The 17,247-nt window shown below is 42.3% G+C and overlaps 1 protein-coding gene across 1 annotated transcript; it reads left to right on the top strand.

Annotated features, from left to right (window-relative positions):
- The first annotated feature begins 3,550 nt into the window (after positions 1–3,550).
- Positions 3,551–15,218, top strand: IYD (iodotyrosine deiodinase). The gene is made up of 5 exons (XM_083433636.1): positions 3,551–3,821; positions 8,728–8,922; positions 9,615–9,774; positions 12,394–12,550; positions 14,219–15,218. The coding sequence occupies exons 1-5, from the start codon at positions 3,638–3,640 to the stop codon at positions 14,399–14,401; spliced, it is 879 nt and encodes a 292-aa protein (XP_083289762.1). The 5' UTR covers positions 3,551–3,637; the 3' UTR covers positions 14,402–15,218.
- The last annotated feature ends 2,029 nt before the right edge of the window (positions 15,219–17,247 follow it).

Raw genomic sequence — 17,247 nt, 5'->3', positions numbered from 1 at the left:
TTACAAGTGCAAGAACTCACCAGAGCTTAGCAATATGAGTGAAGATTCTCTGAAGACGGGGAAGCAGCATACAGTACATACCCAAATACACACACACACACACACACACACAAGAATAGCCGTGGCTTTGAAGTGTCAATTCAAATACTGTCTATTGCTGTTCAACCAACCACTTACAACTGAACTAAGGGATACTCACTTTTCATGTCTTTTACAAATGCATTCTTAACTGGCTACTTTTATTTTGAAGAAAAAGCAGCCATGGTGCCCTCTTCCAGAAAGTGTTGTTCCTCAACACCAACCCCTCCTTGGCTGCTGTTTACTGCCCAAATTGCTGTGTGTAGCAACAAGCACTCTCAAGAGCAAGTCTCTATCTCTGTGGGGGGGGGGGCGGCGGGTTCAGCAAGGACCAGGATCAGCAGCACTTTCTGAATTAGAACCCCATGATTTTTTCCCCCTCTTCAAAACAAAAGTGGCCAGTTCAGAATGCTTTTTTAAAAGTATGGAGACAAGGCCACATGCTTTAATGACAGAAAAAGATAAATTTAAGCACACTAAGTAGATAGAGGCAGATACATATTTCTTATGTGGCTCACACATCACATTAAGCCATAGTTAAAATAAGCTGTGGGTCAATGTGAATGGCCAGTGGGCTGAAATCATAAGCATTTTGCTCCTCCTCTGCTGCTGTGGAAGCAATCCATTGTTTGGCTCATCAAATCATCTAAACCTGGGCTTGCGGTTGGCTTTCTTCAAACAAACCACAAGGAGAAGCCAAGCACTGTTTTTGATTTACTACTTGTGGTTTGTTTTGAGAAATGTGATATGCAAGTCAGCTCGGTGATGGCACATGCTCCAATCATTGCCTGAAATTTCTAGCAATCCATTAATTTTTGCCTCTGAAACATGAACTACTTCTGCTTCAATTCAATGATCCTCTTCATGGGAAACAGGGGGCTCCTCCGAGCAACCTTTTTATTCATACTGATTTGCTTGCACAAAGCTTACTCAGTTCTTGGGATGTACGAATGTGCCCCAGTCTGTTCCAACATTCATTTGCACTTTTATCAGGTATTTTCTGTTTAACCTATAATCCCCAGAAGTTCCCTGGGAAGAGGGATTGATTGTTGAACTACTCTATGAAGTGTAGCTTTACCCAACCCAGTGCTGGATTTATGTATTTACAAATAAGGTAAACAAGCTATAGATTAGGGCCCCCTCTCTTGGGGGCCCCCAAAATTTAAAGGGAAAAAACTGGATGTACATTTCTAAAATATAAGATAAAAAAACAAATAAAATAAATCCTACATACAGCAGTGTTTTGTGATGTGTAGGCTCCTATAATGTAAGCAATGGGCCCCGCCTGCTAGCCTGCTCCCTAAATTATCACGGTTTGCTCATTTCTATATATAGAGTGCCTATATTCTGCATGTGCAAATGGCTTTAGATACCTATTAGGTCCATAAATTACCATATAGCATATATTCAACATAAAAAACAGCGACAATTTGTTGTTGACATATAAAGGGCCCCATTACCTTCTGTAGCTTAGGGCCTCATCAAACCTAAATCCAGCCCTGACCCAACCTCTGTCTTTTTCAGACGAACAATAGTTTAGGAACTTTTACCAGTTTGTAACCAAGTAACGCTTTAATGACTGTGCAACTTTTTCTGCCTGCTGTGTGGAAAAGCACGGAAAAGAATTGCAGGCACAGGTTGCAGATATGCGTAAATAAGCCATATATCATGAAGACACCACAGTCTCCACTGTGCCTCATTCACAAAAGGAAACATTGAAGAAGCACCTAGAACCCCTGCCTGGAGGTTGGGGTGGTGTGCAATAATAATCTGCATTTTAAGGGAGATGCTTGGCAATATTTCAAATCATTTGTTTTTGCCTCTTCCTCACTACCAGCCCCCGGAGGGGATCTTTGTTTGAATGTGTGTATGAGAATTTAATTAAACTTAGTCTAGTTTTAATAAATCAGGGCATTGCGGGAGTTTTGTGAGGTTGGAGAGCAACGTAACGCAATCGCTTCAAATAAAGGCTTGGTGTATGCTTTAGTAGAAAATATTAAAGAGTGGTAAAAGACTTACCAAATAAGATTTAATAGGAAAGGGATTTGCAAGCATTATGAGCTGTCTTCACTTTGCTTTGCACTCGAAAATTAAACACCACATTACCTCAGGGAAAGTAACTTTTAAGTTATCTGTGTGAGAAGTACAGTCAGGGACCCTCAGCTGACAAAGCCTCTTGGCTCCAGCTGATAAAGCGTCAAGGCGAGTTAAGCAGACGTGCAAATTCGGCAGCCAGGTGAGGAGGCCTGAATGCTCCACTCTGACCCTCCTCTCCCTGACACTTAGATCAAGCAGGGTTTTTTTAAGTAACTTAACCTACAAAAAAAAAACAATTATACAGGTAAAATGGCAGCAGGGTAGTGGGAGCTTTCCGGGGTTTTGTACTGTCTGTCACATAAGTCCCTGAAGGATAGAAGTCATGGCTGTGCCCAAGGTACTACAGACAGCGGCCATTTTGTACATGTCCAGCTGATGCATTATGGCGCAGGGGCGGGGCATAACAGGAGCATAACAGGGCATAATGGGGTGTAGCAGGCTTCTGCGCACTCCACCAATGCGTGTGGGAGCCAGGAATGGAACCCACATGCAATATGGTCACCACTTTTATGAGTTCCTGACTATGGGAACAAGTTCATTCCCTTGAGGCCAAGGTAGCAGACCTGGAAAAGCTAAAAAAGGCAGAGAGGTTGGTGGAGGGGTTCCCTTGAGACCTTCAAGGGCATTATAGCTGTGTCCTGTTCCCATGGTGATAGCTCCCCTGTTGTCAGGGACAATGAGATGAACATGTAAACAGGGACCGTGTAGAAGTAGGCATTGAGAGTGCAAGGACGCAAGATAGCACTTCAGAGAGGCCAGAGCATCACAGGTCAAAACAAGCGCCAAACACACTTGAAGAAAGAGACTGTACACAAGTGTTTATTCACAAATTCTAGAAGACTCTGAGCCAAGATGGATGAACTTGAGTGCTTGGTCTTAGAATATGACATTGATATACTTGGAAAAACAGAAACCTGGTGGAATGGAGAGAACCATTGAAACACTGATCTCTCCTTCCCCTGTGCATGTCCTGCACTGTTGCAAATCTGCTCTAGAGCATTAGGGGAAACCCAGAACAGATTTAAGGCAGGCAGATGTAGGAGATTGGGAGTACATTCCATTGCACACAGAGAAATCCTTGCCCTGATGGAATGTTCTGCTTAGCGCTACATTGAATACAATCCTTTGTGTCTAACTCAATTCAGTTTTTAAATTTCGATATGTCAAAAAGTTGCTGAGCACTCTAACACTGAGTCAATTTTTTTCAGAAAGGTCTAACTAACACTGGGCTAAAATAAATACTTCCAGCCTTTGGAAGGTAGCCAGAAACTGCTGAAGGTTGAAGAGCAAGTGATTTGTGTAAACAGTTATGAAAGGTTCCTGGCTGCAGGGAGCCAAGAGAGCTGAACATTGCTCTTTTTCATTCAATGCGCCATTAGTTCCACCCCTTCTGTGCGTTTCAGTCTCGATCTCATCAAATCTCTCACTCTTTTGAAAGGGAAGCATTTGTTGCGTGCGGACTATGGCATTCTCTCCCCTAACTCCCGTCTTTGTAGCAATAATCTGTGTCTTGATTGTAATAATACTGAAAGGAAGCAGGAAGAGCAGCAAAAAGGAGCAGAGCAAAGCCAGCCAGAAGACAGAGTCTCGCCCGTGGGTGGATGAAGACTTAAAAGACAGCACCGACCTGCCTGTGGATGAAGAAGGTATGCAAGAGGAGGAAGAAAAAAGAGAGAATAGTTCAGCATTTGCATGCTGATGTTCCTCTAGTCTGGATGAAAAAAAAGATGTGATCCCCGGGTTAAGCCAATTTTTGGTTACTCACAGTTAGGCAATGGCAAATCTGCCAGTTTTGGTTTCTCTGAGCTTCTCATTTTTCCAGTCTGAAACAGATATGGAAATGTGGATTGTTGAAGTTCCCAGAAAGATTTACCAGCATTTTGTGCCCATTTCTACTAATATGCTATTTTTGTGTCTGCAGTTTTGCCAAATATATGCATATTTGCAAGCAATTTTCTCTAACATAATGCATTTTGTTTACTTTCTTCACAAATAGCATGCCTTTGTATGCACATTCTCCTCTAATAAATGCATTTTTGTACAAATGCATTTTGACTGGAGAACTGCAACCCACAATTTGGAGAAGTCTGCATTTTGAAGAGCAGCTGCATTTGGCTGCATATATTTATTTCAGGAAGGGAGAATTAGAAAGGTGAAACAAAAATGAATCTGTCCCCCATCCATACCCATGGCTTGGGAGTCACCTGTGGCTCAATAGCAGTAAAAACCCATATCTTGGGGTGACGGAGAAAATTAGTGAGAGTTCCTAATCATGTGCATTTCATTTGACATAGTGTTGCCAATAGGGTCCAAGAAAATGACCCCACAGCGGTAACTGCAGCATCTCTGTCTGTGGGGCCTCCTCTATGGCTGTATAGTGTGTGTGGGTAGTGATGATTCTGAAAGAGAAAATAAGCAATGGTGATTATATGGGCTGTGAGGAACAAGATCTGTAACAGCAACACTATATGCACCACCAGTTGAAACTGATTCTACGTGTCACTGATTAAACCACGTTAAAGAGATTTGCAGTGTTCATGAAAGAGGTTCCAGATCTAAGTACAGCTTCTGTGTATATCTGGCCCTGGATGGATTGGGGATTTTCACTTCTTCCTCAACTTATAAAGAATGACAAAAGAGTGGATAATTTTGCATTAAAGGTAACAGTTCAGTTGCAATCCTATAATCACTTATCTGGGAGTAAGCCCCATTGAATTCAGCAGGACTTACTTCCGAGAAGCCATGTATAGAATTGCCTTGTAAGTCTGCCTAACATAGACTGTGAGCTTTCCAGATGGAGAGTGTGTCAATTTCATGTGCTATATGGCGTCTGCGACACTGGTGATCCTAAGTAGATTTTAAATAATTAACAGTGAGTGCCCTAATCCTTTCTAAACAAAAACAAAGGGAAGTGTCCAATGTGAAATAAGTCTCCATTTTTTATGTCTCACCTAAATGATTCTCTTTCTTCCATATCTCCTTTTGCTTTTTACTTCTCAGTCCATGGGCCTAGACAGGATTTATATTAGGGGGGCAGGCTTTATGTTAAGGGTGGGCAGAACCTCAGTTAGTTAAGTATTTTTATTGCTTTACTTGATTTAGGGTGGGGCATCTGCCCCGCACTGCCCCCCCGGCTATGCCCATGTCTCTGTCTAGGAATTTAAATGATCCAAATAAAAAATGCTGCCCTAAATATCCACCCTCAGATTAGAATACTCTTTATAAGTAAAAGGTAATGGGGAAATCTCCAGTTGTGTGTGCTGTGTAATGAACACACAACTGCAAAACATTCCTGAAGCCCTTTAGCATGGTCTCTCTCTCTCTCTCTCCCCCCCCCTCTCTCTGATAAACACACAGACACACACACACAGAGAGAGAGAGAGAGAGAGAGAGAGAGACTTTGCTTCTTATCAACAGAACAGTAATTTCTGCTTGAGCTGCACTTGATTAAAGTCCAAGATCGCTGCCAGTCAAGCACCTTTTATCTCTAAGGAAATTAAAGCAGCTAAGCTAATACCTCTGTGAGAAAATAGTCTTTTATCCCCATGTTTGCAGTTCCAGTGCTCAAAATAACCCAGAACAATACCTTCTGTGCAGTGTTTTTGTGGAGCATAAGGAAAAACCATCCTTCTCGGGACAGTTTCTGGTCCTTTTTTGTGCCCACAGCAGGTCCGCCCATGGCGGACAGGTTGTCTGATCTGAGCGCAACAGGGCAGCTACACAATATTGTGCTTTAAACTGGGTTGCATGCCACCTGCTAATGTTTCTGACTGAGGACAGAAAGTGGAAGAGAAAGCTTTTTCAAATGAAATGTGTATTTTAGCCAATGAAGGTTTGTAGGAAATCCAAATGTAAGAAATGGGGGTGGGGGGGAGTTAATAACAGATTTAGGTTGGAGGGATGCAAAGTTCAATGTAAGCATTATTCGTAAAAATAAAATAAAAGAAAAATGCTTAAAATTTTGCACATCAACCACGTTAAAAGCTTTGTGGTAGATGAGTCAGGCAACCCATATGATGGAAACCTGCAGCCATCATAGTCAGAGAAAATAAGCAGCTTCCACAACCAGGATTATGGGATGTATACCATTCATTAGTGAAATGGTAGGTTTGTTTTGATTTACTCAAAGTTTTATATCTGAGCTCTGTAGATTTCTCAGAGCAGAGGAAGCCTAGGTAGGAACCCAGGAAAGGTTACAGCTTAGTATTTTATTTATAAAGTTCCTTTTAAATTAAGCATTAACTCACATACTGAAAATAGTCCATGTCTGCTTGGAACATACACAAATAAACCTAGGGGGAAAAGGGGGAGGTATAGAAATTATCAATCTATTCATGAGACTTGATGGCATTCTTCTACAATTATTTTTCAAGAATAATAACAGTTGCCATCTTGATAGTCAATCACCCAGCTTTACAAACACCTTTCTCACTTCAGGTCTTACTGGAGATACTGTTGCCAGGACAAAGTCCTCATTGGTGGTTTTGATAGTACAGAGCTGAGGAAACTATGGCTTTCCTGATGTCGCCAACTCCCATAATTAATAATTACTGTCCATCCTGACAGAGGCTGATGGGAGCTGGGGTGAGAGAGCACAAGTTCCCTGTTCCTGCTATGTTGGATCAATGAAGATGTATCATCTGCTTGGAATAACTCAAGATTCAGGAATAGGTTTAAAGCTAGATTAATCCAGCACATAGAACTATATACACCATAGTTAGCACCAATATATTTCCAGAATGCCCTTAGGATTTGGCTCAGGAGATTCAGGACAATGGAAGGGTGTGTGAGTGAGAGACGTCAGAAACCAATGAAATCGCATACCTCTAACCCAGCAGTCCATTATTTTGAACTGCTTGGATGGAGTCTCTAGACTCACTTAATGGAGTGAGGTAGCAGTTTGGGAAAGGTTAAGAATGCTTCAAAATAATTTTTGTGATTTTTGACTGCAGCTAAAGAAGACACTCTTTACCACCTTCAGCAGCTCAATAGTTTTTTAAGTGGAAAAGGTGCAGAACATACTGTTTTAGCGTCACAAATGTCACTGCTGCAGGCCAAATGTTGTTCTCCTGTTTCAAACCTGTGCGCATTTTCTTCTTTTATATTATTATGAGAAAATGCATACTTGAGAGTAAGTAAAGATGAGCACAGTGGGACTTTGTATCTGAAGAAGTGTGCATGCACACGAAAGCTTATACCCAGAACAAACTTAGTTGGTCTCTACGGTGCTACTGGACAACTTTTTAATTTTTTAATTTATTTTGACTGCGTCAGACCAACATGGCTACTTGTTTCCCAAGTAAACATATATAGGACCAAGCTGCACAACTCTGTTTATTGTGGCCATTTCAACTGATAATCACTTTGCAAACCAAAAAAAAAGAAAGAAAGAAATGAAGATCTTTACACTTCCTTATTGTATCACAACAGGTCCAATTTGAACATTAGACTAGTCAATATCAGCTACTAGTATTAAATTTGCATTATATGGGGCACCCCTTCTCAGAATGGATTTTTAATGTCTTTTAAATAGCTTACACAGTAATGGAGATAGCACTCTCATATTTACTGGGTTTGCAAGGGCACTGGAAAGAGTGTTTACAAAGCAGACCAGCTTTCATTGATTTTATAAGGTCGAATTATAACTGTTCCACCACAATTTGTGTTATTAGAAAATATAACTCATGACACGTATTATTAGTAGCATTTCTTATTTGTTCTTCTTCCTGGGACTCCAAAAATCATCACAACTCCCAAGCACTGCTCCTCCCACACAGTGACACACATTTGTCTCTGCAGAATCTCTACCTAATCTATATTCTTGCTGCAGAGCTACCTGTTACAAAAAAAGACAGAACTGCCAACCAAAATGGCGGGTTCTCTTCTTCTCCTGCTGTAACGTGAAGTTAAAGTTGCCCCCATGCCCTTACATCACCATGCTGTGTATTTATACATCTCTGCCATTACTGGTGGGGGCTATGAAATGCACCATGCAATGCCATCAGAATGTGTGGGGTATTTTGCTAGGCATTCTGGAGGGGTATGGGAGCACTAGAGGCATAGAGGAGCAGTGACTCCATAGAATCATAAGAGTTGGGCAGGACCTCATAGGTCATCAAATCTAGTTCCCATCTTGATGCAGTTGACCCAGAGCCAGACGTCCTCAACAGGTGGCTGTCCCACCTTCCCCTGCTTGAAGACCTCCTTTTTCATAAGATGTTCTGCCCAGAGTTCCCTTCCAGGGCTGTCTTTGCAATGAGCTGTGCTAGAGGTTGTTTTTATCCATGGGAAACATGTTGACTGACATTACTGGGTTGTTTCTGTTTCTATTATGTATTTTGTGTGTAGTTTTGTGTTATGAACTGCCCTAAGATCTACGGATATAGGGCGGTATACAAATTTAATCAATCAATCAATCAATCAATCAATAGTGCTTTACATTGATATATATCAGAAAAACATGTTTATTAATTTTCTCACAGCAAGTTAAGCAAATCTCTTCTGGAAAATAGGTAACCTTCTCCTCTGCTTCTCCCCCCCCTCCCCACTCAGATGATGATGGAGAATGGCAAGGCTTAGAGGACAACATTGCACACGTCCCCTTTTCAACCGAGCGATATGCTGAAGAAGACATGGTGAAGAGATCAAAGGCTTTCTACGAGCTTCTCAATAAGAGACGATCGGTCCGGTTTATAAGTGACGAGCCGGTTCCAAGAGAGGTCATTGACAACGTGATTAAAACAGCAGGTACTATGCTGCCCGAATGGATTCCTTGGGAGTGACAAAAACTTTGGGCAGACATTGGCTTTAATGGTAAATGTGTTCAAGTGATATTATGAAATGATGTCTGCAATAGGAGTCAGTGATGGTGGTGAAGAAGAGGAGGAGGGCCCCCCTTTGTGTCAAAATTCACAGCTGGCTTCAATATTCCTCAAAGGATCCCCTCCCAGCATTCTAACTGTGTACATGTTTTTTGCATTATGCTGGTGTGATGGGAAGCTGTCCATGCAGCCAGGGTAATGTGAGAAACCAAGGACCACACAGGAAGAGACACAGCCCAGAAACACTGGTGTTAGATCACTGGCCCTGCAGCTGGACTCCAGCTGACCATTGGCTGTGCTGGTTGAGGCACATGGGATCTGGAGTCCAGTAACATCTGAATGGCCACAGGTTCCCCATCCTCGCTCTAGAGCCTAGAGTAGATCTAAACATCTCAGGCTGCATTTCAACACTGGGTTGCAAAGTGTGTTATCAGAATTTGTTTCCTCTTCCCACAGACACCTTCCTTGCTCCCACATTACCCCTCCAATGAAAATCAAATAAATCATGGAATTTTAAGAGCTAGGGTGAGATCTCCTGGGTGTCATAAGGTTTAATTTTCCTTATGTTTTTGTGGCACAGCTTCTTTTAATACGGGCATTTATTTGATTTGATTAAAGGAACATCTCCCAGCGGGGCACACACGGAGCCTTGGACCTTTGTAGTAGTACAAGATGCAGAAATAAAACACAAGATCCGGGAGATCATTGAAGATGAAGAAGAAATAAACTACAAAAAAAGGATGGGAGACAAATGGGTTAATGACCTGAAAAGATTGAGGTACCAATACCAGTGTGATACTGACTGCTCCAGGCAGCTTCTGTGGCTTAAATATGTCTTTTATTATGCTTCTTGGGGAAGGCCTGGAATAAAAATGTGTGAAAGACAGGAAATTGGACAGGATATTTTAGATATAATTCAGGACATTATAGATATAATTCAAGGTGCTGGTTTTAATTTTCAAATCTCCAAATGGGTATAGGAGCAGGAAATGTCAGTGAGCACCTGAATCTTCCAGATTCCTCTTCTAAGACCCTCTTCTAATGTTCTAAAAGAACATTTTATTCTGGAAACAATGGAAACAGAGTATTTTTATTTCTATGTAGTCCAGACACAATCTAGATTTACTGCATTTTCTTTTTGCCCTGAGAAAGTGCCTCTTGAGAAAGTGGTTTCATTCCCAATATAAACATTCAGTGCAGATAAATTCTGCATTATCCCACAATGAATCCATTGGAAAACAGATAAAAACTGATGTTTGTAGTCCTAGCAGTGTGTGTGTGTGTGTGTGCGCGCGCTCGCGCTCGCGCTCACATCTGCACAATGATGTCACGTGTGGGAGTATACTAAGATCAAAATCACCACTTTTTCATTCACCTGCGGCAAAAGGACATTGATAACTCAGGGTTGCCATATGTCCGGAATTTCCCAGACACAGCCGGGATTAGGCCATCTGTAACAGCAACCTGGTGGAAATCGCTTAAATGTCTGGGAAAATCCAAACGTATGGCAACTTATGTCAGAAGTGCAGAGTTTGGTGAATTTCCTAACCAAGCAGAGCGTTTTCAAACATGTATCAAGTATTCCACCCACGTGGATGGCAAGATCCAGAATAAATTTAGATTGAAAGCAGCATGTTGCGGATGAGCATGAATGATTCCAGACTCAGGTAAACTACATTTTGGTGCTACAAATGGGTAAGTGTGCATACATGGCCCTTGTTTCTTAGATAGTGGCATAAAGTCCAAAAGGGTTTGGTATCTTCAGGTGTTCTTCTAAGCTTAGACTATGAGGGAGGGCTAATGATACAAATGCGCTAGCTGTGCCCCATTGACCATCCATGAGTTGATGAACGGATGTCTGATCTGGGGAGCCTCCCTGTACAATGGATAACCTTGAAAAATCAGAGAGACTCTACTGTGCAGGGAGCCTACATAAGTGAAGTCGACACCCCACTTCAGGCAACATCCATTCAGCTCATAGAGGGTCACAGCAATGGGGCAGGCAGAGGATCCCTGTATCCCACTCACATATGGAATTACTGAATCAGAAAAATACTTGAAGAAGGCTGATGTCAGCATTTGTGAGCCTAAGCCTGATTTCAACAGTGGATTTACTTGCCAGTCACATATATTTTAATGGGACTTATCCATATATAAGTGGTTACCGGATCACAGCTCCCATTCAATGTTTTATTTGTATGTGGCTGATTCCTCTTTTATTATTTTCAATAAATAGCAGACGCTATTGTTTGAAGAACAGCATATATATTTTCTAAAAATTAGTAAGTGCCAGGGATGTTAATTAATTTGAGAGATGGATTTTTTAGAAAAGCTTAGGCCGAAAGTTTCCAGATTAGAATAGGTTTTCAGTAAAGAACTTGGAGAGATTTGCTGCCCTTTAAAAGCAACTCACTTATTTCACTGTTTAAATATGTATTTCTAACACTCGGTTCTTGCTTTCTGAAGCTGAAATAGAAAGCTCAAGGGAACGACTTCTAGCTGGAAAAGGGAACTTTTCTAATTTCATCAGACTTCAGGGTTCACTATGTAAATAGCATCAATCCATCACCATGTCTTTATTTTTTATTGAAAATGTTTATATCCCAACTTTCTGTCCATCAAGGCATCCTTGACACCCCCTACGAAAGCTAAAAGCAATAGGAGCAAAATGTAACCTGTGGGTGGTCCAGTCCAAGACTCTGACCACACACACATGCTTCTCCATAAAAGTCTGGCAGCTTAGTAATGCTTTTGTAAACAGATGGAATATATATATATATTGTTTTGTGCACCCCAACCCACAAGCAGTGAGAGACACCAGAGATTCCAGCACTTACGCAGGGTTTGGTTTCTTTGGAATGGATGTCACTGGATATCGTGGTGTATTTAGGATACTGTATATGGTTTTGTTTTCGCAAGCATACAATCTGAGTATAGAATGGAAGGGCTTGTAGCATTAACACTCCAAAAGATCTTGTGACATCCCATTTGTTTTTGTTTTGCTTTTAATGATATAGATTATAATAAGGTTACCAGGTGTCCCCGTTTCCCGGGGACAGTCCCCAGATTTATAAATCAGTCCGCATACAAAATACATTGAAGTTGAAAATGTCCCCGGATTCATTGAAAAAAATCTGGTAACCTTAGATTATAACGCAGGACCTATATTGCAGATAGGGAAAACTACAACCAACCTGCGCACACGTTTAAGAGGCAATTAGGAGCAAAAATGAGGAGCGACCAGTTGCTAAATATTTTGATTCCTAGAACCACAGATTGGCAGACTTATCAGATTAGAGCAAAGTGCTGTATATAGCCAGGGGAGGAAGGTTAGCCAATGCAAGTATTTTATGTGGTGTTAAAGGTTAAATAACATTTTACAAATATCCTTTTCTAGGACAAACTGGATAAAAGAATACTTGGATGCAGCTCCCTACCTGATTCTTATTTTCAAGCAGGTGTATGGAAGGCTTCCAAATGGGAAAAAGAAAACCCACTACTACAATGAGATCAGTGTGTCTATTGCCTGCGGCATCCTCCTCGCTGCACTCCAGGTATGCTTGCAATTTGGGAAAAAGCAAGAGGTGGATGAAACATAAGAAATGTGCAGCAGGTATTCAAGATAATAGCCTCTAGGGAAGCCATTCAGTAAATTGTGTTCTGGGTCACATTGGCTAAGGTGCGGAAGGCAGGGAAGGGCTTAAAGGAAACAGACTGTATTTCCAGGTATCCCAGAGCAGGGAAAACACCAGTGGGAGAACCCTAGGGTTATTTCCAGGCCTTCTCTCTATTGAGCATTCATCCTGACTTGTTTGCAGAGAGGCTAGATATTGTGGCATCAGGCAATTCCCAATGCTTGTCATTTTCCTGAATGCAAAAGGTCCATGGAGGGGAGTGGCTTTGTTGCACAAGAGCATCAAGTCTAAAGTGTGCAATCTTAATTTGTCAATTTAACAGTCTGGAAGTTCCCTAGGACTACCACACAGAGAAGCAGATGCGCAGGCACAACTGTTAGGTTAGCATAGGCTGCAGTGAACATTTGAGCAAAAACACACAGAGAAATATTGTGGTCTGTAACGTAAAGTATACATAAGTATATATTTAGGTACAAACGGGAGAAAGCTGAGCATGCCTCACTCCCACTGGGGCTCCAATACTAAACATACTTAGGATCATAGGAAGCTTATACTGAGTCAGATCCATTTAACTGCACTTAGGACCTCCAACATGCAAAGCACATAACTATCCCTGAGCTACTGTGGCCCTTCTCCATTTATTCCAAAGTAAGACGCAGGTGACTCCTGTGGGTTAAACCACAGAGCCTGGGACTTGCCGATCGGAAGGTTGGCGGTTCGAATCCCCACGATGGGGTGAGCTCCCGTTGCTCGGTCCCTGCTCCTGCCAACCTAGCAGTTTGAAAGCACCTCAAAGTGCAAGTAGATAAATAGGTACCGCTCCGGCAGGAAGGTAAGCGGCGTTTCCGTGCGCTGCTCTGGTTCGCCAGAAGTGGCTTAGTCCAGTAAAGCGAGATGAGCGCCGCAACTCCAGAGTCGGTCACAACTGGACCTAATGGTCAGGGGTCCCTTAACCCTTAACCTTAAAAAAGTCCTACTAAGCTCTTTGGAGCTGCATTTTAGTAAGCAGGCTTGTTAGAACGTCAGTCTCAAGCATTTAACTGTGCTGTTTGTTTCAATGGGACCCAGCCCCCAGTCTTCAAATAAGGTTATGCACACCATTGCAAGTCACATTTGCTCCTCATCCTTCTTTTGTGGAGTTTATAAGAGGGTCACTGCAGCCTTATAACAATCCTTTAAGGTAGGCTAGGATTGGAGATAATGACACGGTTGAGGCTGCACAGTAAGCTGAGAGGAAATTAAAAACAACAATACTTTAAAACACAGCTCTTCTGTGGCTACCCCATGTGAGCTCATATGTGGTGAGCTAAAACAGCTGCAAAAGCATGCTGTATGTCATCACACATAACTTCTGGACTATGGCTTGATGTTATGAGAGCAGTTTCATGAGCTGCAGAGTTTTGCCCCTTACATAAAGGGAAGGGGAACCACCAAAATAACTAATATGTGTAGCAAAAAGGAGAAAAGAGTCTAACAGATTTATTCATTTTTGTGAACATGTAAAGAAGGAAGTTTATAGAGCACAGATAAGGGAGGTGATAGACGCTGTGTTCCTAGAGTGTTCCAGTATTTCCTTTTCTTCTTTAGAATGTGGGTCTGGTGACGGTTACCTCTACACCCCTGAATTGCGGCCCACGCCTAAGGGTGCTGCTTGAGCGTCCAACAAATGAAAAGCTACTCTTGCTGTTACCTGTCGGCTACCCCAGAAAAGATGCTACTGTGCCAGACCTGACACGGAAACCACTGGAAGACATTATGGTGGTTGTATAAGCAAGGAGCATTCAAGGAGACCTTGGAAAATGTGTTGCTGTCGAGAGTTTTCTGCAAATTGTTTGCTTCCTTTGGCCAGTTGCATTGGGCACGTTCTAGCGGGCAGCAGCCTCCTTGACAACAAGCTCGTGTGCATCCAGAATCGCGTGGAGAATGGTGCACGTGCAAACCTGCTCACATGGAATTCACACAATTGTAAATGGGTGTGTATTTTGCACGTAGCTTCCACCACAATCTCAAAAGTGTGGTAAAGTCCAAAGGAATCCACTTAGAGGAGGCAGCAGCATGTCTAAGTCAGTGCATATTCTATACACCTTTTCTGTCTTCTTAGCTACGTTTTATGTCTATCTCTGCAATTGTTTAGTTCTAGATACCATCCAAGTTCCAATAATGACAACAGGTGCGCTCGCTAATAACAGTAAGCAATCAGAATTAGTAAAGTGAGTACGGAGTAGTTAATTGATCAGTATTATTGATTACTCCAAGGGCAAATACGCAATGGCATTTCAATGACCTTCATCACTTTAATTTTCACAGTCCCCTGATCTGAATCGCATAATACCTTTTCTTAATATTTTGGTGATTTTGATTTGCATAGAATATGTATGTGTTAGGGCAGTCAGTTCCCAGTCTTCAGCAACGCCCTCTGAATATGAATAAGGTTTCTATTGCTCAGTGCATCATCCTCTCTGCTTTTAGCTCTGAAGAGAAAGCTAATATTTACAGAGATGGTTTCAAGTGTCACTCACAGCTTCGTCTGGGAGCATGTGAAATCATCATAGGGAATGGAGCTTCTGAGCTGAACGGCCATGAAAAAGCATCTATAGCAACACCATTACCACACCTGGTGGCCTCCAGATGTTTTGGATTACAACTAACATCAGTCTCAGCCTTTATTGCCAATGGCTAGGGTTGTGGGGGTACTGGTCTAAAACATCAGGAGAGCACCAGGTTGCAGATGCCTATAGTACATCTAGGATAAGTGAGTTTTAAGTCAGAGCACAGCAGGTTTACGCAGGATTTAGCTCACCAGCATCTTTCTTTTTGGACAGCTAAATGTTGAACATGAATGTATTATTTTGTGCCACTCCCACTTTCCTTAGTTACAGCACCAGTCATCTGTTTCCTTTTAAGGACAGAATAGTAGTAACTATGTAAGGCACTTTTCTGCTGCTTGTAGATGAGTGAATTAATTAAGCTGGGGTATTGAATCTTTTTAGTGTGAGAGCTACATTCTTTTGTGGGTAACTTTCTGGGACCCAGATGCCAGTGATGGGTTGACCCAAAGCAGGGCACGGGTGGTGCTGTGGTCTAAACCACTGAGCCTCTTGGGCTTGCCAATCAGAAGGTTGGCAGTTCAAACCCAGATGGGCAGGGTATAAATAAATTAATAATAATAATAATAATAATAATAAATCCCTGTGAAGGAGTGAGCTCCCGTTGCTCTGTCCCAGCTCCTACCAACCTAGAAGTTCAAAAACATACCAGTGCAGGTAGATAAATAGATAATGCTGCGGTGGGAAGGTAAACAGCGTTTCCGTGTGCTCTGGTTTCTGTCATGGTGTTCTGTTGCGCCAGAAGCAGTTTAGTCATGCTGGCCACATGACCTGGAAGCTGTCTGTCGACAAACGGTAGCTCCCTCGGCCTGAAGGTGAGATGAGTGCCGCAACCCCATAGCCGCCTTTGACTGGACTTAACCATCCAGGATCCTTTACCTTTTTACCCACCCACCACAGAAATCCACCCACCTACATGATAAAAGTAATTAAATACCACTCTTTTCCAATCTGAATGACATCCAAGTAACTATGCATAAGACTGCAGCTGTGCAGCCAACTTGTGTTGAAGTCTGACGGTTGTTTGTGATGTGATGCAACCAGGAGTTTTTCAGAGTGAGCAGATGCAATTATATCAACTAATGTTATCAGCTGTGATGGAAAGATGTAAATATGCTGGTTTTCAGTATGTTTTTTAGGATTTTGAAGCATAAAACATTTGGAAAATTTGGAACATTTAGAACACATGTTGCTGGATCACAATTGCCATCAAATCACAGCCTGCAGGGCCAGGTATAAAAATGGAATCACATCTACTTTTAAGGACTGGTATGGCAAATGGTCCTGTGAACCGCCCTGAATCCTGTGAACCTCCCTGAGACCTGCAGATGTAGGGCAGTATAATAATGATAATGATAATGATAATAATTGTGTACCAGCTCCATCTGGTACGTAGGCTGAGACCCTATCTGCCCACGGACTGCCTTGCCAGAGTGGTGCATGCTCTGGTTATCTCCCGCTTGGACTACTGCAATGCGCTCTACGTGGGGCTACCTTTGAAGGTGACCCGGAAACTACAACTAATCCAGAATGCAGCGGCCAGACTGGCGACTGGGAGCAGCCGCCGAGACCATATAACACCGGTCTTGAAAGACCTACATTGGCTCCCAGTACGTTTCCGAGCACAATTCAAAGTGTTGGTGCTGACCTTTAAAGCCCTAAACGGCCTCGGTCCAGTATACCTGAAGGAGCGTCTCCACCCCCATTGCTCTACCCGGACACTGAGGTCCAGCACCGAGAGCCTTCTCACTGCGAGAAGCCAAGTTACAGGGAACCAGGCAGAGGGCCTTCTCGGTAGTGGCGCCCTCCCTGTGGAACACCCTCCCACCAGATGTCAAAGAGAACAACAACTACCAGACTTTTAGAAGACATCTGAAGGCAGCCCTGTTTAGGGAAGCTTTTAATGTTTGATGTATCACAGTATTTTAATATTCTTTTGGAAGCCGCCCAGAGTGGCTAGGGAAACCCAGCCAGATGGGCGGGGTATAAATAATAAATTATTATTATTAT

Source organism: Podarcis tiliguerta, assembly GCF_965153285.1.
Source record: "Podarcis tiliguerta genome assembly, chromosome: 3".
Taxonomy (NCBI): Eukaryota; Metazoa; Chordata; class Lepidosauria; order Squamata; family Lacertidae; genus Podarcis; species Podarcis tiliguerta.
This window is presented reverse-complemented; position numbering and strand designations above follow the sequence as displayed.

What these genes read in the sequence shown, in the direction of transcription:
- IYD (XM_083433636.1), top strand. Translation starts at nt 3,638, where the DNA reads ATGGCATTCTCTCCCCTAACTCCCGTCTTTGTAGCAATAATCTGTGTC. An exon ending in CCTGCCTGTGGATGAAGAAG is followed by an intron (nt 3,822 to 8,727) that starts GTATGCAAGAGG and finishes CTCCCCACTCAG; the next exon opens with ATGATGATGGAGAATGGCAA. An exon ending in AATGACCTGAAAAGATTGAG is followed by an intron (nt 9,775 to 12,393) that starts GTACCAATACCA and finishes ATCCTTTTCTAG; the next exon opens with GACAAACTGGATAAAAGAAT.